Source organism: Cajanus cajan, chromosome 6 (assembly GCF_000230855.2).
Source record: "Cajanus cajan strain Asha chromosome 6, NIPB_CcT2T_4, whole genome shotgun sequence".
Classification (NCBI taxonomy): Eukaryota; Viridiplantae; Streptophyta; class Magnoliopsida; order Fabales; family Fabaceae; genus Cajanus; species Cajanus cajan.
In genome coordinates, this window is record NC_138522.1 from 59,595,421 (window position 1) to 59,617,784 (window position 22,364).

Sequence of the window (22,364 nt, forward strand, 5' to 3'; positions counted from 1 at the left end):
GAAGTCTCAAGCACTCTCTGCCTGCGCATATGGCTTTTGTGCAAGGAATTATTTTTGGATATGAATACTTCTCGGCCATTTTTCTTTTCACTTTATAGGAGTAGAAGTAGAGTAGTTTCTTGTTCGTCTTTTAATCTCACGTAGTGTACTTTGATCAATATGCTGTAACGTGTAATGTAATTTGATCACTATGCGAAGTGAACCATGATTTGTATTGTTAATATATGTGTTGTTCATTCCGTACATTTGAGTGTTTATATACATGAACATTATTGCTTGATAATAATTAATGAATATTTAGAGACAAACAATCATTAGAACTTTCTACTCGGTCTCTCTTCCTGCATTACATTTCATAAATTCATAAAAATATCAAATACCTAAATTGAAACATTTTTGTGCTAGTTCGAATAAAAAGAATCCGTAAAAACCAATTCCACCATAAACAATAATATAAATTATTTATTATAAATGTCAAATATAATTTATATATTTAAAATATTTATTTATATAAATTATATATATAATTTATTATAAGTTTTAGTTATATATAATAAATATTTTTTTACATACTAAAATATTAGTTTGTAAAAGAAATTAAAGAACCATTCGGTATAGTAATAGTGAAAAATGAAATATTAATTTGTTTTTTATACACTGCACAAAGCTTTCCTACTGCCCAAAAAACTCGAGCAAACGAAACGCGATTACATGCGCTGTATGATCTACATAAAAATTTCAATTTCAGGCAATAATATTACACGTTTCTGGACAATCTTCTTATTGCCACTGTTGAACACCGCTTTGGTCAGTTGGTGAGGATGGAGCAACTGGAACAAACCCTCTACCACCAAAAACTGGACGCATAAATGTATTATCAAACTTACGCCATAAGCGATGAACAGTATGCGTTGGAGTTGTTAGTAAGGCACGAATACTGTTTGGACGATGAATTTCATTGACATCAAGGTCGTTTTCAGAATCTTGGGAGCCTCCAAGAAAGGGTACAGTGATTGATTTGGGGGAATTGTGACATGAATCTATATTTCCGATGATGTTTATGCTTGTAGGAGGGTGAGTGACAGGCAACAAAAACCTTATGAGTGGCTTAGTCATCAAACCAAACACCTGACAAGTTGTCATTAAATTGTGTCAGCACCACCTCTAAAGAATTTTCTTTTGAAACTGAGGTATACATTTTTTCAGGTCCCAATCCCCCTCAACTTAGTTAACTGTAAGACACATTAAAGCATATAATTGAGTGGTTTTTAAATTTCCCATCTTATATTGCGAGCTGTCTCAATTCTAAAATGGTTAACCTAGGCTAGGACTAATTGTCAGCAAAGCAGAAAGCAAAATCTCTATGAATAAAACCATGAACAACACTGACATATGGTGTAAGAAATTTACAAGAAGCAAGCATCTTACCATGGTGCTGACAAGCACAACAGAGATGGTGCTGGTGATCATGATGGCATTGGTTCGCAATTCAGTGTGACCCGACATCGTGAACTGCATTTTACAAGAGTGTCAGTTTCTAAAAAACATCTAACTTTAAGATCGTATTGGAGGTACAGTAATAAACTTCAGGCTGCATCACCTGATACATCCTGCGAGGTGAATGCAACAGCAATTTAAACTTGATCCTATCTACACTACACTGACCATTAACTCTAATTTGACAAAAACAATAACCCCTAATAAACAACGTCGCTCTTACCTGATTGTAGGCAAGTGCCATTGAAACAGCACCTCTCATAAGACCAGCCCACCAAATGATCACCTAAAGCGAGAAAGAATGAAAAATTTGTCAACAGAACCTTAAGGCCCAAGAAATTCTGAAAGAGAATACTTTCTGAGTTTTGATAGAGATCTAGCCATACCTGCTCCCTGAAACTTATTCTTTCGCTTGGCGACTTTTTAGTGAGGTTGGATAAGAAGGATAGGGGAAAAACAAATGCTGCTCTCCCTGCAAGTACTAGACCCAATAATACTGAACTCACAGCAACAGATGTTTTAGGCCTGCAGAAGAAGAAACCCTATGATGCACAGATACGATACGCGTATCGGATACGATACGTATCCGATACGGCGATACGCTTATTTTAAGATATATAAGATACGATACTTGTAAGATACGTGTCGTCATATATATCAATGTTCATACAACATAATAATTGTGTACTTGTAATTTTGATCAACATTCATAAACATTAAATATATAATTGCTATTTTGCAAATCCAAATTAAAAACATACTTATTGTACATTACTAAAAATAATTATAAACCATTTTATCATAAATTATTTTTTATTATTTACAAATAGAAATAATATTACCAATTTCATTCCTTTCTTAAAATTATCTATGTAGAAGTAGAAGACAATTTTCATTTACAGTTTATCAAGGATCAATATTTCTATGTTTTTATATTAAAAATGTTTATATATCTTATTTAGTTGTAATGGATATTTCATAATTTTTCAAAAATTTGAATACTTTAATGATACGTATCACCGATAAGCATCGGTGAAGTATCTGAGAATATCGAGATTGAATAAAATTTTCATAATATTTTCAAAAGTTAGAATACTTCATTGACACGTATCGGTGAAGTATCCAAGAGTATCGTGTCGGATACGTATCGGATACGGATATGTGAAGCAAATTGAAGTATCCGTGCTTCATAGAAGAAACCGAATGAGGCGCATGAAATTTTTTCACTTCCTATAGTTAGAAAAAGCAAGTTTTGAGGAATGTTTGGAAAATTAAAAGATGAAATTTCCAAGCACGGAAAACATCTGTTTCAGTAAAGTGGCTACGTCATATACCATTTGTTGAATAGGTGATACACGATTCAATAATCTTTCATGAATATAAAACAGGGCAAGGAGTTGATGATCATTTTGTCTAGTTTGTGAGAGAACACGGGACTTACCTATCACTAACAAACCTCCACTTTTCAATGTCCAAGGCATCCATACCAACGTAAAGGAAGATAAAGGTTTCAAGAACAAATGAGAGAGTTGCAAAAGCATGCCTGTAAGAGTAAGACAAAAAAACGTGTAGTTTTAGAATATAAAAAAATAAGACAGCGTTACCACCGCCAAATAGATTGGTATATAGCTTGAAGAAATCTGTTTAGAGGATGTACTTAGTAGTGATTCTTGAGCTCTCGGTAACATTATGCCAAGTATAATGAGACATAACAATCCCGCAGAAGAATACAGTTAGAATGCCACTTAGGTACCATAACTGCAGAACATGTAGATATATCACAACCCGCCAATGATTAATGTACCACAAGAATAGATAGATAGAGATAAAGCTCAAAAACAAGACGTACTCCACAAAAACCTCTGAAGTTCTTTAAAACTTACTTCAGCCAGAATGTAGGAAAGGTATGCCATTAGCATCATAAGAGCAACCTCACGATCTGTAGAGTGCCTGTAATATTGAGTGAGCAATTTGTTGAACAGCTATAGAATTGTTATAAATTACTTTCATGGTAGCTCTAAAAAACTTGTGATCACAAGATAAAACATACACAGACCCCAAGAGATTCTACTGAAGTGAAAGAACTCATTTGAAAAATATAAAACAATACAATACTATCATAGTAACTGCTGAATGACAACGGCAATGGCTAAAAAAACACTTGTCTCAAGATGATACCTGCCAATATAGAGCTTCTTAATAATGTAAGCGCTAAGTAAACCAGCCTGCAAGGTGATATGGAGTAAACATATTAGACCAAAGCCATATGCAATATCAATGTGCATGTATGTACTAACTGTTGACTTAGATCTTTTCATGGTGTGAGTGATGTGCACAAGGTGCACACAGAATTAGAGGGTGTAAGGCACTTACCAAAACCCCAAGCAAGGTGCTTGCGACAAACAGATACAAGAAGTTGCCGATAAAATGTAAACCAATTCTGTGGTCAATTTGCTTGAGGTCAAAACTTTGGATTGCATTGAAAAGCACCACAGATGTAGCATCATTCACAACACCCTCGCCAAATACAAGACTGTATAGTAAAGGTGTCTCGTCCTGGTTTAGCACCTGCAACATCATGTATAAAATCAGTACTTAGTAATTACACCTTGGTTACTGGAACATTGCAGAAAGGCACATATTGTTCCAAACCTGCAACGTGCACACAGAATCTGTCGCAGCAAATATTGCACCAATTGCTGAAATTTTTTGAAATATTGAGTCACAAACAGATAGTCAATTGACAATTTGCCAAATAGATGAGATTGAACAACACAATACCTAGATAATCCCCTATTTCCAGTGCTTTACCAATATCCATTCTCTTAAAGATTTGCATGACACCTGAAAAAATGCTTCAAAAATTCAGATAAGAATTAAAGATTTTCCAATGAAGACAGTTTGCTTAACAAATTTAGGTTATAATTAGTAACAATGCTAAACATTTTGTTGTTGTTATGTTAAATTTTAGAGAACAACTTGAGAAATCCTTATAAAGTGAAAAAACATACCGAATGTTATGACGCTACAACTTATTAATGTACCAACAGCACCAAACAGAGTGATGGTCATGAAGTTAACAAAAAACTGTTTCTTCTTCACTTGAAACCTGTAATAATTATGTAACATCAATTGTGTATGCCTTGCTCTCAAATACAACAAATTAGGAAAACACTAAGTAAGATCCCACAAGAAATCTCATAAATTAATTATCAAATACAGCGTCAAACATTAGAGTTTAGACAACTAGTTGGTGCTCAAAACTTTACCCGGCATTAAATATGATAGGTGGCAGAAGGTATATAAAGAAAAGATCTTCACTGAAAACTAGAAGATGTGAGCTTTTACCGCGACTCATCAACAATATCACCACGCCAGTGCAAAGACCCTGCACATAGCGATTAATTCAATCATTTATATCATTACATACACACATATATGTATACCAAATTGTTTATAGTAATGATCACTTACTATCAAAAGGGCAGTGATAGACTCATTCACCCACCGATTCTCCTCAAGAAGATGTCCAATGACAATACAAGCACAAAGCAGAGCCACAAAAATGTTCATGGACACAACGGAGGCATAATCTGAAGTTGATAGCATTGGCAATTTTGAAAGCACGTAACTTAATTCGCCACCCATTTTGTCAACCCACAATCGTTTGCAATAACCAAATTCAGATTTTCTATGTTTTGTTATACAACGTGCAACGCCACTTCACAAACCAAACCCATGTATAACCAAATTGCCTCGGAGCTGCACACGTTTTAAGAGCCTCCTTAATTAACTTGGATCCATATATTGCAACAACAAATTAAAGTCTCTGCAACGAGAACAATAAATCAAGATGCATGTAAGGATAATTAACAACATGCAAAGATTGGAAAAAACACGTAATAAGTAAAGATAATTTTTCTAACTACAAGTTCAAGATTTCACGTGACATAACGAACATGAAAACGTGAGACTCAGATTGGCAGCGAGATGGTGATGAATGGAATAGCAATTAACGTAGGAGAAAGAAACCAAAGGAACCAAACTCGCGTTCGAGTTCCTCGCAAATTGGTATGTGAAACTTGTATGTTTTTTCAGTTTTAAGGTCTATACAATGATGATTCCAAGGAAGGAAACGAGGAAGAGATGGAAACTAAGAGAAAAATTGCTGTAGATATTTATTTGATTGTAGCAGAAGATAAAAATATAAGACAATGATTGAGAAAACAAGAGACAAAGGAAGACACATAAGCGTGCAACGCGGGGATCACAGACACAGACAGAGAACACAAATGACAATACAAGCCGTTGGTATCCCTTCAAATTTATCTTGTCCAATTCTTGTGGTGTGGGAGTGAATATATACTTGTGTTTGTGTATGCATGTTTTGCTAAAATCTCACTCACCATGTGTATATACTATATAGTATTGTAGGTAATCATTTCACAAAACCAATATAATTAAACTGTGAAGTGTGAAGTGGACCCATTAATAATAAATTCATGTCATGTCTCTTGCAAATGCACAAATGCATCGCTGATCATTCGAAACTTTCCTTTTATGCTTGCTGCCTTAGACCACGATGTAACAATTTCGATATTGTACACGTCTATAACCTCTAATAATAACATATTTTTTTTAAGAATGAAGTCTCCAATTAATGCTAGTCTATTCCCATATAGAAAAATTGATAGCTGAGAGATAATACGAAGAGATAGAAAATGGAAAATGACAAGTGTCTATTAGGGTTTCAAAAAAAATAATTATATTGATAATATATGAACAAATAAATTCAAATACCTAACATATTCTTATCATATAGATTGTATTCATAATTTTAAAATATTTAACACAAATAATCTAAATAGTGTATAATCAATAACCACTAAATTTTTCAATAAAAGTCGTATAAACAATAAAGTTCGTGATTTTCATGCAAAATTTAATATTATGAAGTTATTTTTATACATAAAAAATCATATGTTTGTTAATAAAAAATTTTAAAAATGGATTTTTTAAAATATACGGAAAATATATAATTCATATTAAAGCAATTATATTCATCAAAGCAATATTAAAGGAATTTACATCACGATTTTAAATGTAAACTAAATTATGATTAATGTGACTGAGAAGAATGACAAATTAAAATTCAAAAAATGAATGTTGCTGCGAGACTTAATTTCTTCTTTTTCTATTTTTTTAATAAAATTCAAACTGAAAACCATATGAAGCAAAAGTCATAAGTTTTTGGAGACAAGCACAAGCGAATACAAGTATACAACTTACATATTTATCACATTTCAATAAAAATAATCCAAAAAATTTATTTTCGTCCTAAATGGATATTAATCATAGAATAAATTAATCAGATTTTGTGAAATTGTACATATTTTCTTTATTTATTTTTAACATTTGTAGAAAATTCCTTTACATATATAATGTTTATTAATCAAATTAATCCAAATGTTTATATAATTTACTCTTAATAATGTTATCCTCAATTAAAATGGTATATATCGGTTTTACTTTTGCTTTTGCTTGAGCTTCCTTTTCTGTTTTGTTCAAGTAGCTTTCTTTAAAAAAAAAGTGTCTCAAGCAGGCAAATTCCAACAAGAAATAAATGAATGCAAATGTAATCTTGGCCTACTTATCAGTTTACAATCAGCAAAAGAAAGAGTGTTACAGCTGGAAAATGCCAATAGTTTTATAGGGGATTTTCAAAAATCAAGTTCCAACTTCCGAATTGGGATATGATATGATGATGAACTCATGAAACCTTAATTTAATTAAACTCCGTAAAAAGAGTATGAATGTGTGTTGTTCTTCGTGGAAATGTGAACCTCTCACTTCCTGCCATATTGGGCTGTGTTGTTGTTCCTTCAACTTCAAGACAAAAACTGCATCTGCATGCAACAAAACAAAACACGTACATTACAGGTTCCTAAATTATCACCACATGATTTCAACCTTGGTCCCTCACTACAGAAACTTCTCCCTATAACAAAACCAACACACACATCTAGTAAGACAAATATTTGTAACCCAAAGAAGACTCAGGATCAAATATATATATATATATATATATATATATATATATATATATATATATATATATATATATATATATATATGTTTTTTTTTTTTTGCAAACCCAAAAAATATACAATAAATTTCTAAAATAAACTTCCATACTGAATAAACTTATTTTCATTATACTAATTTAAAAGTTTTTTAAAAATATTTCACCATATTCTCTTAGTGGGATAAAAAAAATAAAGCCCCACTAATCACATTTTTTAAAAAGAGACCAAGTCAAATAAATGTTTCGTTCAAAAGAAAGGGAGAGGAGAAAAAAACGAATATGTATTTAAATAAATGTGAAAAAATTGATTTTGAATGAAGATTATGTAAAATTAATTTTAGTTAAAAATAAATTTAAAGTGACGTGGTATATATTTAGATTTTTCATCATAAAAACAAGTTAACAGGATAACTTTCTACGAAATTTTTGATCGGACGCAAATGCTACCTAAAGTTGTTTTTAGCTAATAATCAATTTTGGACTCGTAAACAATTCCTCTATATGACTCTAACATGTGAAAAACTACTGAAAATCATGTTGATGGGTATTTCAATATGATTTGGAATTTTGGATTGAATGTAATGCCAAATCAGACACACACTAATTTTGGATGAATGTATTACTAAAATTACTTTTCTCTCTATATATATATATATATTATATTTTAAACTTTTCCTTTATATATATATATATATATATATATATATATATATATATTACATATTTTGAGTAATATTGATTTTTTTTCATGTACGCCGTATTTAATAATTGTGATTCCTACTTCATTATTAATCTTGTCTCTCCTTTATAACTCTTGTTAAAGATATTAAAAGAAGGTATTTTAAGTTTAACATATTAATATTAAATATTTTTTAAAGAGTGTGTACAAACCTTAAACATAAAAATTTATGCACCATAGAGAGTAAATTAATTATCTTTTCTAATCTTACTAAATTGAGTAATCAAGTCTTATAATTTTTTTTATTTTGATTACATATCTTGATGTTATAAAAGTTATTAAATTTTAAATAAAAAATATGTTTTTTTTAAATACGCCTCCATCCATTAATAATGCATCTTTCTTTATTTATTTCCAACATATTCTTTTCCAAAAATATTTTTGAAAGAAAAAAAAAAACTTTTAAAAAGTATTTTTCCAAAGAAAAATAAATTTACTCTTTTGAAAATTACTTTTTTAAAAATATTTTTACTCTTTCAAATTTTTTTTAAAAAACATGCTTTATCATTCGTCCTTTATCAAAAGTATGAAATTATATTAATTTAAGATGTTTTTAATCCCCTAAATTTAGATAAATTTTGTTTTGTCCCTCAAATTTAAAACTGTTATTTTTAGTCCCTATAATTTATAAAAATATTATTTTAATATTTTAAATCATCAATAATATATCTGAAAACAACAAATTATAATAATTATGCATTATTAATTAGGTTTAATGCGATATTTTCACTAATAGAGATATCAATGGATAGATTTTAAATGACAATTTTTGATAGATTCCTTAAAAAACTTGAGTATAAGAACTAAAATATTTTTTTTTAACTATAAGAATTAAAAAAAAAATTAAATTTAAGGGATTAAAACATATTTAAGTCAATTATATATAAAAAGTAGTTTTTAAAAGAGAAAAAAATATACTTTCATAAAATATTTCTAGAAATTACTTCAAAATAAAACTATACTTTGAAAAAAAAATTTCATAAGAGAAATAAATTCATGTAAATTTTGACTCTTTAAAATTTTATAATTTTATCACTTATTAATTGATTATCTAACGATATTAGTTGATGTTGACACAATGTATTGATTATCTATATTAATATATAAAAGGGATATCATTGTCAATAATTATTTTTTGTTTTCATTTTTATATAGACCATTTTATCCTTTATTTATTTTTAATAATTATTTTTTATGAGTAACTTTTCATTTTTTTTATTTTTTTTTATTTTTTATTTTAATACAATGTAGACACGTAGTGCCTTTTTTCTACTAAATAAATAATACAATCGTATAAATAATTTTACAAGAAAACATATCATAAAAAAGAATGGAGGAACAAATATGCATGAACTATTTTTGTAATAAATCAATTAAAAATAATAAATAGTTAATTAACATGATGAAAAAATATCTAAAAAATTAAAAATAAGTGACAAAATATATGATTTCAAAATTTAACATGAAATTATAATATTTACGTGAAAAAAAAACGTGTAATTAAACCTAAATAATAATTAATAACTCTTTGTAGCGTTTGACGGCAAAGAAAACCGAGGCCCACATGTATATTTGATACTTGAGCCCAAAACTAAGAAGGCATTTTCAACTATCTCAAAAAAAAAAAACGTATCTAGTCCAGCCCGATCCATTTCCATGGCGTGACAACTCTCGTGACTCTGTAATTCGTGGAGAGGACGAAAGCGAAATGGAATATTAAGAAGAAGAATAAGCCCATACACACTCCATGATATGATAGTCACTGCAGCGTTTTGTTCAGTCTTGAGGTTTTCTTTTCTCGTTTCCCAGACTCGCGATAGCTAGCACCTTTCCCGAATTCTCTTCTTGGGGACAAGAACATTAGGCAAGAAATGGGACCGCCGAAGAAAAGCGCGGCTAGGGTTTCAGAGGACCCCGACGAACTGGTGCGGGTTCCATTGCAGGCCGTTCTCTTGGCCGATAGTTTCACCACCAAGTTCAGACCTATCACGCTCGAACGCCCCAAAGTAAACACAGAACAACGCTCTTCAATGTTTCGCCGTAACACGCATTTTCTAATTATGTATTTTTTGTTTGCGTGGTTTTTGAGGTGTTGCTGCCGCTCGTGAATGTTCCGATGATAGATTACACATTGACTTGGCTCGAATCTGCTGGCGTCGAAGAAGTCTTTGTTTTCTGCTGTTCTCATTCCAAACAGGTCATTAGCTATCTTGAAAAATCCGAGTGGTTTTCTCAACCTAATTTCACGGTTACTACTATAGAGTCGCAGAATTCAGTGAGCGCCGGAGATGCGCTCCGCGTGATTTACGAGCGCAATGTGGTATGTCTTCTTTTCCAGACCATGGATACAATAAATGCTTAGGAAGGTTCATATTAGAATTCTTGTTAGGCAATAGTTTCGTTCTTTTACTTAGAATTGGTTTTTGAGAAGAGGCATCATAACAGACATTATATTATCACCTTTTTTTATTTGTTAATGTGAAATTTAATTTTAGAAGTATAGGCTCAATGCACTTACTATGAAATGTTCTGCATGCTCTGTTTTATAGGTTATTTATGAAAGGAAAAAATTATAACCTACTGAATCAGGCACTGCCGATCTATAAGAATTATTTTTATGATTTTTACTTGAACTTTGAAAAATGTTATTATTTACTACTGTTTACGAATCATGTTGTTTGTTTGTCACAGTCCGAATGGTGATTCTTATGTGTTGTATACTAACACTTTTGAGTTATTTGTTACGTTGAAGGTACATGGAGACTTTGTGCTTATCAATGGAGATACTGTAAGCAATATGTCACTTACCCAGGCACTTATAGAGCATAAAGAAAGGAAGAAGAAAGATAGTAATGCCGTAATGACTATGATCATTAAACATTCGAAAACTAATCCGGCTATCCATCAGTCTCGACTTGGTACTGATGAACTTTTCATGGCCATTGATCCTAATACCAAGCAACTTCTGTATTATGAGGATAAGGCAGACCATTCTAAAGGAACTCTACATCTTGACAAGTCATTGCTTGTTGATAATCCTTCGCTCTCCCTGCACCATGACAAGCAGGTCTAACCCTTTTCTTCAGGCATTTCTGCTTGACTTTCAATTTAACTTCTTGCTGGAAAGAAATTGGATTGCTGGTACTTATTTTGTTAAAAAGCACATAACTAATTCATGGACAAATTTTATGTATTTAAATTTGTGTCCATGACAAAACTTTACTGTCTAGCAACAATTAATGAGTTCTGGTGATGTTTATCTCATGATTGGGTTGTGCTGAGAAATGATATATAGATTCTCAATTGAATGTGTTACCCATCTTTTTTTTTTTCAGTTAGTTAATGAACTAATTACTGTTGTTATTATTGCATTGCTAGCACTTTGTTTGGTCATATCTCTTGCTTGAGACAACGTTATTAAAGTTTTTGAGGTCATTTGGTCAACAATATCCTTTCTGCAGGATTGTTACATTGACATCTGCTCGCCGGAAGTCCTTAGCCTATTTACGGACAATTTTGACTACCAACATCTACGGCGTCATTTTGTCAAGGGATTGCTTGTTGATGATGTAATTTCTCTTTCTCATGCTAAATTAAGATACCTTGTGTTTTGGTACTGTGTTCTGGTATTCTTTCTGAAGTTCTTCCTTAGGTCCTTCTAGGAAGGAAAAAAAAATCCTTTCAACTTTTTTTATTCATTTTACTGGAAGAATAAAGTCAAATTGTATCTCCTATGAAACTTCAACATTCCTTCCTAGTTGTCATGCTGATGAGCACATATAAAACAGTGCTCTTTTGTATTGAATATTGATCACGTGTCTGCACATGTTGGAAATTGAATAATAAACTACTTTCGTACTTGGTCACTTTTCAAACAATTTTAGGACATGAAAATATGCAATAGACTTGTGAACAACTCTCATAACTTGCTCATTTCCAGTCTTACAAGTCTTTTTGTATACAAGCTCATCATTCATTTTGCTTACATATTCTTCTATTGCACATATTCTGTAAACTTTGCATTCTGTATGCACCACATCAAAATTGACCATATATTTCTTTCAGATAATGGGGTACAAAATTTTTGTTCATGAAATCCACTCGGACTATGCTGCAAGGATTGATAATTTCCGAAGTTATGACACTGTCAGCAAGGATATAATTCATCGATGGACATATCCACTGGTTCCAGATGCAATGAATTTTGGTAACACAGCTATGAAACTTGAACGACAAGGAATGTACCGTGCTTCAGGTATGGATGAAAATTTAAGTGTCGATTGGGCATGCTGGCGAATTGTTTATAATAATGGACATAGTATCATATATTGGGTCTAGTTTCAATCAATGATTATGTTCTGTTTGCTTGATATATGCATTCATTGTGTACAAGCTCAAGCTTTTGATTGATTTAATTATCTAGTAATTACCACATTACAAACCCTTATTAGTAGGTTGTTGGGTCAAAATTAATGTATACCAGTTTTTTTATTTTTTATTTTTTTATATATCTATTTTCATAAATTTATTGCTGTATTCTGTTTTAACAAGCTCTTTTCTCTCCTTTCAGAAATATTACAATCGCAATCTGCTGTTGTTGGCCCTTTTACTGTCATAGGTTCTGGCACCAAAATTGGGAATCACACTAAAATTTCAAATTCTGTTATTGGAGAGGGATGTAAAATTGGGTCAAATGTTGTCATAGAGGGATGTTATATATGGGATAACATCACCATAGAAGATGGCTGTAAACTCCAGCATGCAATTGTATGTAATGGGGTGATTATAAAGTCTGGGGCTGTTCTGGAACCTGGTGTTGTTTTGTCTTTCAAGGTTTGTGTCCTTGTACTATCTATACCATGCCATTAGCCATCATTTCTTCCTTCTTCCTTCTTCCTTGTTTCTCATTTGTTTGGACTTGCTTATCATAGTATTATAATATTAATTATTTATAGTATCTTAGCCTTGCACATATGCACCGGATAAATGTTTATTTTTACATAATTAATTTTTTAATAAATAAATATATTTAATATATAAATTATATTATAATTTAAATTCAAATAAATAAATATCTTTAAATATATAAATTATATTTTGGATTTACAATGAATAGTTTAAATTGCGATACAAAGTTATTTTTAACTATTTATAATTTCTTTTAAAAAAAGCATATTGAAATTCAATTTAGAGATTAAGATAAAAGAGGGTAAATTGAAAAGATATGCAGTTAAGATCAAACATACAAATAAAGATAAAAGGGGAATAATTTGACATGGTGGAGAGGACTTTTTTGGTTAATTGTGGGAGTAGTGTGTGATATGTACAACCGAAGGAGAGGAGAGAGAATATTGAGTGTCTAATTGAGAAAGGGTGGAAAGTGAGAGCCTCAGTCTCTGAGTTGTATATTTTAATTTATAATGTAAGATTAGATTTACTATGATGTTTTTTTATGCTGTATATATCAGAATGTAGTGATTTACTTGCATTTTCATGACCCTGAGATAGTATATCTGACAAATGTTTGAAATTAACTTTGCTTTCCTGTTTATTTAATTATTTCAATTACTCATTGTGAGATGGAATGGAAATATAGAGACTGTCTATTAATAATTTATTATTTTTACAGCTTTTGATACCTTAGGAATTTTATGCTTTCAGGTTGTAGTTGGGCCGGAATTTGTTGTTCCTCCCTATTCGAAAGTATCTTTATTACAGCAGCCAATTGAGGAAGATAGTGATGAAGAGCTTGAATACGCAGATAGTACTAGTGGTATTGCTAATTTTTTGTGAAACTTTCAACTGTGCCCTGGAGATATATGTTGATTCTTTATTTGCTTAAATAAAAATTACATTTTAATAAAGTTGAGGTCTTTAATTGTTAATAATGAAAATTCAATCTCGTAATTTATTTGCCATAAAAAGTTCAAGTCCTCACAGAATACTTCTCTCAATCATTGGGTTGTCCTCTGTTTGATCAACTATTCTAATTGGTGATTCTGTATTTTTTTAAATTATAAACAGATTTCTTTTGCTTTATGCTGTGTATGGATTGATAGAGTAAATGCATATGCTAAACCTTTCAAATATCTTTTTTTATGTATGCAGCCATCGGAAGCCAAGTGGATAAGTCAGATGTAGAGATTGCTTCCGAAGTGGATAAGACACATTTTAGTCCTGTTTCAGAGGTTAGTTCCATGAGGCTTTTTTGATTTATGATTTGCATCATTATTTCAGTATGTGTTAACTTATTCTCAGTATATCATGAAGATTAAGCTTAGATTCATTTTAAAAAAAATAAATTATTAGATTATATACCAAAATGAACCCCAATATTTGGTTACGGAATTTAATGTTTCTCATTTCACTTTCTTTTATTGATCAGCTAGGTATGGGTGGGGCTGGTCATGTTTGGTCAACATGTGAAGGAGGCCATGAAGAAGAGTGGAGACATTCAGTGGCACCTATTCCAAAAGATAAAATTCTGGAGGCAATTAAAACTATGGAAGATGATATGGAATTAACTCATGATGGCAGTTTTCTTCCACTTTCTGGAGAGCTGAAACCTAATTCTAATGATTCAGATGATGATGATCATGAAGATTCTAAAGAAGACTCTTATTACTTTGAGAAAGAGGTTAGGATTTTGACCTGTAAACTTGTGTCAGATGCGTTTTATGGATATCAGATTTTCCTGCACTCCATCATTTGCAGGTTGAAGCAACCTTTCTCAGGGCTGTGCACGAAAACATACAAGAAAGTCATTTAAACTTAGAAATCAACTCGTTGAAGTAAGTAATATGCTTATATGTATTCTTTAAATTTTAATGTATGCAGAATTGCAGACCCATACCATTTCATCTGATTTTCTCACACACACACACAGAGGAATGGATTGTCTTGTTAAAACTTCACAAGTTTTTGTCATGTGAAAAATATATATTTATTTATCTTTTCATGGATGACATTAAGGTTGTGTTTGGGTAAACAACTTAAGCACTTATTTAATAAGCTTATGACATGAGATCTTACATCATAAGCTAACTGAAATGTATATAGCTTAACCATGATTAATATTAGCTTAGTGCCTTAGCCATGAAGCTTAATCAGTTGTTACTTTGGAAATGGGTCAAGTTGAGCCAAGCTCAGTTCAACTCAGTTCGGCTTGATAATATTTGGCTCATTGAGAAATTTGAAATGGAGGAGGCAGACAGTGATTGGTGTAGCCTAGAATTTCTTGAATTATGGGTACAGTCAGTGGGGAGGAATCAAATGACAGCACTAATTGTTTTACATTTTCCTTGAAAAGAGAAAGAATTGTGCCTTTTCTAAACCATCCAACTTCCAACTCCTTTTTGTCTACAAGGCATGATATCTTTATGGAGTGTGTATTGAACAATTATCATTCTGCAATTTTGATGGTTTCTTATATGATGCCACTTTAAATATGTATTCACTGGGAATTAATTTATATAAGCATTGGTTTTATATTCATGGTAGGTTGTCGTACAATAAGCTAACTGCTGATTGTGCCGGAGCTGTATTTTATGCCATGATGAAGTTTGCTTTAGACACCCCCCATAGTTCAGCTGGTGAGCTTCCCCCTTTCTTGCTAGTTTGTTACACAATCTTTTTAATCCCTTCCATTTGTTTCTTTACATGGAAATGGAATTCCTTATTAAATTAAAACTACTTCTAGAATTCATTTTAGAACTTGAACATACTTGGAGTCACCTTGTTAGAGAGACTGAATAGCAAAACCTACACAACAATTGTGATACGTTAATCAACTGGAGGGTCTAGTGTGAAAAGTGAGTAAACAGGGTAGAGGAAGACCCGAGAAAATATTAGAGTAAATCATGGAAAAACAAGATACTCTAGATTGTTTTGATAGAGTCTGATGTTGTGATTTAATCCATGGTGCTGACTTCTCCTATTGGGTTTTGTTGCTCATCTTTTTTTTATTTTATTTTATTTTATTTTATTTTTATTCACTTTTTACTGGGGATTGACTTTTTAGTAGTTATTTTACTTTATTTTTTTATTTATGCATCTATTTGTGTATTCTTAATGGTTATGTACTGATTTTATTATTTCTTGGGATGAATAATTTTCAGATAGCTTGCTTAAAAATGTTCAGCTTGTATTTACAAAATGGAAACAGGTTCTTACAACCTATCTGATTGACATAGATGATCAGGTGCATCTGTCAAATTCTCTCCCCTTTACTTGTTTAAATTATTCATGTTCACTTGTGTTGCTATTTTTATTAGAAAATTTACTAATTATCTTTTCAATATTTTTATTTATGTTTTTGTAAAGCATTTTGCAGAATGTACTTTCTTATTCTCATGATTTTATCATCATTCAATGTCCATTTATAAGCTTCAAGATATGACTTTTGTTCACAATATTGCTAATTTAAACGTGCAATGGTTTCATTCAATGTCCAGTTATAAGCTTCAAGATAAGACTTGTTCTCATGCTGATTAAATATCTACATTGGCATGTATGGTGTATTTTGTTTTTGACTTAATTTTTTAACTTGTTTTGGAGTATAGCCTGTTTAGACGAACATCTCAGTTTTCAATAAACACTTATAGGGGAAGAAAATAAGGTAAAATGATTTAAGCTTCTTCTGTTAAGTTAAAATCAATTTATGCATTTCAACTTTTATAAAAGCTTTCTCATTTAGCTTCTCTAAAAGCTGATTTTAACTTAAGTTAATTTTATCTCACGGAAAAAACTTAAATTCATTTTTTCTTATTCTCTTTTCCCGTAAGTGTTTACTGAAAAGTTTATTCAAACAGGGCATATATAAACTCTTAGGTTTTTTCTGCTGCGTAAGTTAGGATTTATCTGGCAGTATCAAATAAAATCACTTATGGATTGTTTTGAGCTTGGTTATTTTATCTTGTTAGATCAAATATATTTTGTATTATTCATATTTGTATTGTAAACACTTTTTTGTTATCTTGTTACATCACTTTCTTTTTTGTCTGCCTTGTACTCGTTGTACTTTATACATACACACACACACATCTGAAACTGAGTTGTGTGTGAACACAGATATTAAAAAATAGTTACATTGTGTGGGGATCTTTAAAAATATTACTAATCGGGTAAAGAAAGAGAACTGTCAAAGATTTTTGATTGAGCGAAACATGGTAGTACTTCTTTATTTTAATGAACTTTGAGTTGTTTTAAAAGATCATTATCTTTTTGAATTGCCCAATGTTTTTTGCCAATAATAGAATTTTGCTCAAATACAGAGTGGCAATTTACTTGATACTATCCTATTTGTTTTCCATTACTTAATGGCTTGCCCTCTGCTCATCTGTTTTAATTTTTTGTACTCCAGATTGAAATAATACTAAAATTTGAAGAAATGTGTTCGGAATCTGCAAAGGAGTTTGCTCCATTGTTCACAAAGGTATGCTTAACTTTTACAAGTTAGATTAATTGATGTCTCATTCTGTTAGTATGGACATCTAAAAGATGCATTGAACCATATCTGTAGCTGCATATATTTCATAATTATTGAATGGATTTTATATTTTTCACAAGTTAGTCTTTTTAATTTTGCGCATCTTAATGCACATCTGATATGAAAACTTTAACGGTGAACTCAATTTTAAATATTGTTATATTCATTTGGTCAAATATAAATTCCTTTAACATATATGAATCATAATTTATACATTGCTGTTCTGTCTTAACGTAAGTCAATTAATAATGTTATGAAATGAATTTTAACCCAAGGAAGGTTTCGGAAAGTTCTCATGCTCTCATTCTTGTGCATCTGTTGGCAGCATCAAAGTACTTCTGTGGTATTGAGATTTAGACATCTTTAACAGTAGCCTTTTCATACCACTCATATACTACTTGTAATGCAGTAGGAGTGTGTTTTACATTCTCACACGTAATGGCTTTCCTCCATGTTATGACTTTTTAATTGCTTTCAGATTTTGCACCACTTGTATAATGAAGATGTTGTAAATGAAGATGCTATTTTGAGTTGGGAAGATGAGAAAAAAGATGCTGATGAGGCAGATAAAGTTTTTGTTAAGCAGGCCCAAAAATTAATTCAAGTAAGTGCCATTGTTATTTTTTCGCACTTATAGAACTAGGTTATGTTACTTGCGTTGTCACTACTATCCCCTATAAGATGCATTACTTTCTTGTTTAAGCCATTTACCGTTTCTTGTTGTAGTGGCTAAAAGAGGCACCTGAAGAAGACGACGATGAATAAAAAGGATTTTGCAAGATGCTGTCATCTCAGCAGCTTAAAAGGGACTTCAGTCCTTTTAACTACCGCATAATTCAAATGGGTAGTTATATTGACATGTTTCTGTGCCATACTGTAGGAATTAATCCAAGGAGAAATTGAAATCGTTAGAAGAACGTATACTCGAGTTTCATGATTGTTACATCGTGTGATCACTACCTGTTAATTTTATCCACTCAGCAGGTTAAGTGGTTAGAGTTTCTGAAATTAGTACTTTTATCATTTGTTCAGTGTTGTACTAAATGTAAAAAAAATCCTCCAATTTTGGTTCATGTACGAATTTAATAATATGCTATATAGCCGGGCCTCACTAAAAGACAACTAGGCTTGGAAAGTGTTAGGTAATCATTTTTCTCTTAGAGAAATGTAGTCCCTTTCGTCATTCAACGTGATTCGAAGACTTGGGTCATTTAGTGCATGTTTGGTTTTTAACTCTAGCCTGAATTTTCACGTTTGCTTGAAACAAAGTTTTTTTGCTTCCACGTAAAATTGATATCTAACGTAGAGAGAATGTAGAATCATGTTTCAAAAGCTAATCCAAACATGCACTTATACGCGTTTGTTACTCACGTGCGAGTGTTTTCACATCCAACAGAACCAAAGAAGCAAAAGCTACATATTTAAACATACGGTTCATATTTATATAACCAATTAAATTAAAAGGTTATGTATGTTTTTTGTTTTTAATTTTGACATGGTATATTTGTTTGTGGGTTGAGATGTGTGGAATTGTATACATTCTTCAACTGCATTTTCAAAACAAAGAACCCAAGTGATAGCATTTTTTCCAGTGGATTTGGAATTTGACGAAAGTTCATATATAAATTACCCAGGGAAGTAACTCTGAAGTGAGATAGAGGACATAAGTAATATTATTGTAAGAGTATCACGACCTTTCACATTTATTTGACACAGCAACTCACGAGGCAGTTATCAGCTATAGCTTTTACATTCAGCCTTAGTACGATTGATTGAAAACACATAGGAATGCTCTGGGAAACAAAAGAATAGAACTCATACATAAGAAGTAGCACGAAGTGTCCTTGAAATAAATATGGTAGAAGCATAAAGCGGTTGCCAGTAAACAACCATCTCACACAGACTGATTGACGTTCTTTTATTTCCTCGTCGAACTCAAGCATCTATGTTGATCAGAAGCCAGGCCCAGGTGGCCCAGGAGGTCCACCAAACATTGGCCCACAACAGCACTCCAGGAGACAGCAGCAACACAGGCAATACAAACTGCCATTAAACAACATACCCAAATTATTATATATAGACCCTGAAAAAGAGTTAAGACATAATGACATACCCCAGAATTTTGTTGTAGTTAAAAGGGTTATTAGCATGCTTAGAACAACAATTTCAAAGGAAATAATATAACTGAACAAAAATTCATAGTTGTAGTGGAGTGAAAGTAGAAGTTACCAAGAAGATAGAAGGTTACATATGCAGCTGCATATACCGCCGGGAGGCCCTGGCGGTGGAGGCATATCTCTTGTTAATTTGAGGTCTATCTTTCCATCTTTTATAACACTTGTTTTTCTTATGCAAGTGACTCTCAGTCTCAGATATTCATCTGTTTCCCATGTCTCCAACACTTGACCGGTAAGTGAACCTTTTTGTTGCGAGACGCGTTCCTTATCTCAACATTAACTACCTACCGTTCTTCGCTCCAACCCTTAAACTATAAGTCATCAACCAACAACTTCATTTTACACTCTTTCCATAGTTGCTTCTATTAAATGCTCTACTATACCTATCTTCCGCTTATTTAATGCTCTCCTGTAAACAATCACTTTGCGTTTATATTTAAAATACATTTTCTCATTAGTCCTTCAAATTAACAATTATCAAATCAGTTTCTAGAATATTAAATACATCTTTTATTTCAATTACTTACTTTCACTTTAGTTCTTCAATATATATCAATATTATTATTTTAATTATATTTTTTTTCTTCAGAATTTTGAACTAATGTGATTATTAATTAACAATTTCATAGACTTATTTTACAATTTTATAACTTAAAAATTAATATGATAATGTCTTCTAAATTTAAGGACTGAAATGAGTATTTATTCGATTCTAATCGGATAACTATTTCTTTCTTGATTCCTTTGATTTTTGTTTACATATAACAATTATTATTTTATTTATTATTATTGTTATTATAAATGATAATAAGACACAATAATTGTCAATAACCGAAATTATTTAACTGATTATTTTAAAATAATAATCGATTAAAACATGAATTAAACTTGTTTGAACATACAAAACATGAGTTTAATTGATTAAATGAATGTTTTGATTTTCATCTATACACCTTAAACGTAGATCACACAAATAACTATTAATTATTTTTTGTCCATTTTGATATTAAAATTAATATAACACGAATCACCAAATATGAACTAAATCTTTTGTAATTGATTAAATTCAATACAATATAGAATTTTGTTGTATTTCCTTTTATATAACAATAAATAAAAGTGGTGGTTAATGTATCTTTTTTCATGTTGGAATAGAAATATAGTAAGCAGACGATATTTTACAAAAAAAAAAAAGTTGTTATAATAATTTTTAAGAATAAATGACTATTTCGTTTTTCTATGTGAATTTCACATAATAAATAAGGGTGCACTATTTTTTTTATTATTTTATTTTTTTATATTAAATTTAGTTTAGAATATAATCAAATTTATATTTAAAAGATTATGTTATAAATAATTATAACATAATAATAATTGAACTCATAATATTAAAATAAAAATACTTAACCTTTTTTATTTCTCTCCTCATTCATTTTCTCTCTATCAAATACACTTACTTTCTTCTCTCTTTCTTCTTCCATTTATTTCTTATCTATTCTTTCTTTTTCACCTTATTCTTTCTCAACCAATCAAACCCTTATAGAGAAAGAATAAAAACATCTACAATTAATTGAGTTTTTTTTTGTTTTTATTTTGGATTCAAAGGAATTACAATAAAAATATCAATGTTCAAAATTAACATTGTGTATACTACCTCAAAACCTAATAATCAATCGTGTTAAAACAACTTTAGACTTTAGGTAATTTTTTCATTAAATGAAAAAATTATGTTGAATTTTATTACTAACTTACTTTTATAATAAAAAAACATCTTCACATAAATCACATTACTTCAAATATAATTTAAATCAAAATCAAATTTTACAAAATTAGTTTCATTTAAAATTAATTTTATCAATGCTCAACAAAATATACACAAAATCCTCCCATGTATCTAGTTATTATTCATCGGTGACTAGATAATGTTTTTTTTGGTGAATATAAAGGGAAAGAACTCTCGATCACACTAAAAATTACAAAAATACACGGTAGAACAATTGTCTGTCAAAATGAAATTATACAAAAAGGTATGAACAAAATAAAAAATTCTTAATTGTCTATCTATAGATTAGTCAAATTTAGCTAATACATCAACATAGCCTCACAAAGGATATGAAGGAAACAAAATCATCACCTCATCTAATAAATGATAGAATATCATGCACCAGAGATTCTCAGATATAGATGCTAGAATCAGACTCCACAATGAATTCCTTAAAGCCACAGTGCCATGTAATAGAGATTCTCAGATAAATTGCTCACAGCCCACAACTTAGTAATAGCAACTTCACAAAGGCCTATAAACGAGCTGCAAAGGAAAAAATAAGGGTGTCACATAAATCCTGCAAAACACCTTCAACTGAAGCGACACCTCCATTC

The 22,364-nt window shown here is 30.8% G+C and overlaps 2 protein-coding genes and 1 long non-coding RNA gene across 5 annotated transcripts; 1 reads left to right on the forward strand and 2 right to left on the reverse strand.

The window, feature by feature from the left end:
• Window positions 1–613: 613 nt before the first annotated feature.
• Window positions 614–5,824, reverse strand: LOC109797045 (sodium/hydrogen exchanger 1). 2 transcript variants are annotated; one of them, XM_020356940.3, is made up of 15 exons: window positions 5,457–5,824; window positions 4,972–5,326; window positions 4,767–4,885; window positions 4,509–4,606; window positions 4,279–4,341; window positions 4,150–4,196; window positions 3,871–4,065; window positions 3,676–3,722; window positions 3,381–3,447; window positions 3,155–3,255; window positions 2,939–3,040; window positions 1,884–2,022; window positions 1,721–1,783; window positions 1,429–1,512; window positions 614–1,128 (listed from the first exon to the last, which is right to left on the reverse strand). In XM_020356940.3, exons 2-15 carry the CDS (start codon window positions 5,143–5,145, stop codon window positions 781–783), a joined length of 1,647 nt encoding a protein of 548 aa, XP_020212529.1. In that variant the 5' UTR covers window positions 5,146–5,326; window positions 5,457–5,824; the 3' UTR covers window positions 614–780. The 2 variants fall into 2 exon arrangements, with proteins under 2 accessions (XP_020212529.1, XP_082915286.1); XM_083059160.1 differs by having other exon boundaries at window positions 5,427–5,824.
• A 4,173-nt stretch (window positions 5,825–9,997) lies between these two features.
• On the forward strand, window positions 9,998–19,027 carry LOC109798005 (Trimeric LpxA-like enzyme). Of its 2 annotated transcripts, XM_020358194.3 has the most exons (15): window positions 10,003–10,327; window positions 10,411–10,641; window positions 11,074–11,388; window positions 11,783–11,890; window positions 12,387–12,576; window positions 12,892–13,154; window positions 13,983–14,094; window positions 14,430–14,509; window positions 14,707–14,958; window positions 15,036–15,112; window positions 15,822–15,913; window positions 16,439–16,521; window positions 17,683–17,754; window positions 18,287–18,412; window positions 18,535–19,027. In XM_020358194.3, exons 1-15 carry the CDS (start codon window positions 10,193–10,195, stop codon window positions 18,571–18,573), a joined length of 2,175 nt encoding a protein of 724 aa, XP_020213783.1. In that variant the 5' UTR covers window positions 10,003–10,192; the 3' UTR covers window positions 18,574–19,027. The 2 variants fall into 2 exon arrangements, with proteins under 2 accessions (XP_082915288.1, XP_020213783.1); XM_083059162.1 differs by lacking the exons at window positions 17,683–17,754; window positions 18,287–18,412; window positions 18,535–19,027 and adding an exon at window positions 16,883–16,938 and having other exon boundaries at window positions 9,998–10,327.
• Window positions 19,028–19,458: 431 nt separating this feature from the next.
• On the reverse strand, window positions 19,459–20,619 carry LOC109798008 (uncharacterized). The gene is made up of 2 exons (XR_002239761.3): window positions 20,038–20,619; window positions 19,459–19,851 (listed from the first exon to the last, which is right to left on the reverse strand). It is a non-coding gene; the product is annotated as an uncharacterized LOC109798008 (long non-coding RNA).
• Window positions 20,620–22,364: the final 1,745 nt, after the last annotated feature.

What these genes read in the sequence shown, in the direction of transcription:
- LOC109797045 (XM_020356940.3), bottom strand. Translation starts at nt 5,145, where the DNA reads ATGGGTGGCGAATTAAGTTACGTGCTTTCAAAATTGCCAATGCTATCA. An exon ending in ATTCTGTGTGCACGTTGCAG is followed by an intron (nt 4,066 to 4,149) that starts GTTTGGAACAAT and finishes ATGATGTTGCAG; the next exon opens with GTGCTAAACCAGGACGAGAC. An exon ending in TGGCACTTGCCTACAATCAG is followed by an intron (nt 1,513 to 1,720) that starts GTAAGAGCGACG and finishes TGTAAAATGCAG; the next exon opens with TTCACGATGTCGGGTCACAC.
- LOC109798005 (XM_020358194.3), top strand. Translation starts at nt 10,193, where the DNA reads ATGGGACCGCCGAAGAAAAGCGCGGCTAGGGTTTCAGAGGACCCCGAC. An exon ending in GTGTTGTTTTGTCTTTCAAG is followed by an intron (nt 13,155 to 13,982) that starts GTTTGTGTCCTT and finishes TTATGCTTTCAG; the next exon opens with GTTGTAGTTGGGCCGGAATT. An exon ending in CACCCCCCATAGTTCAGCTG is followed by an intron (nt 15,914 to 16,438) that starts GTGAGCTTCCCC and finishes AATAATTTTCAG; the next exon opens with ATAGCTTGCTTAAAAATGTT.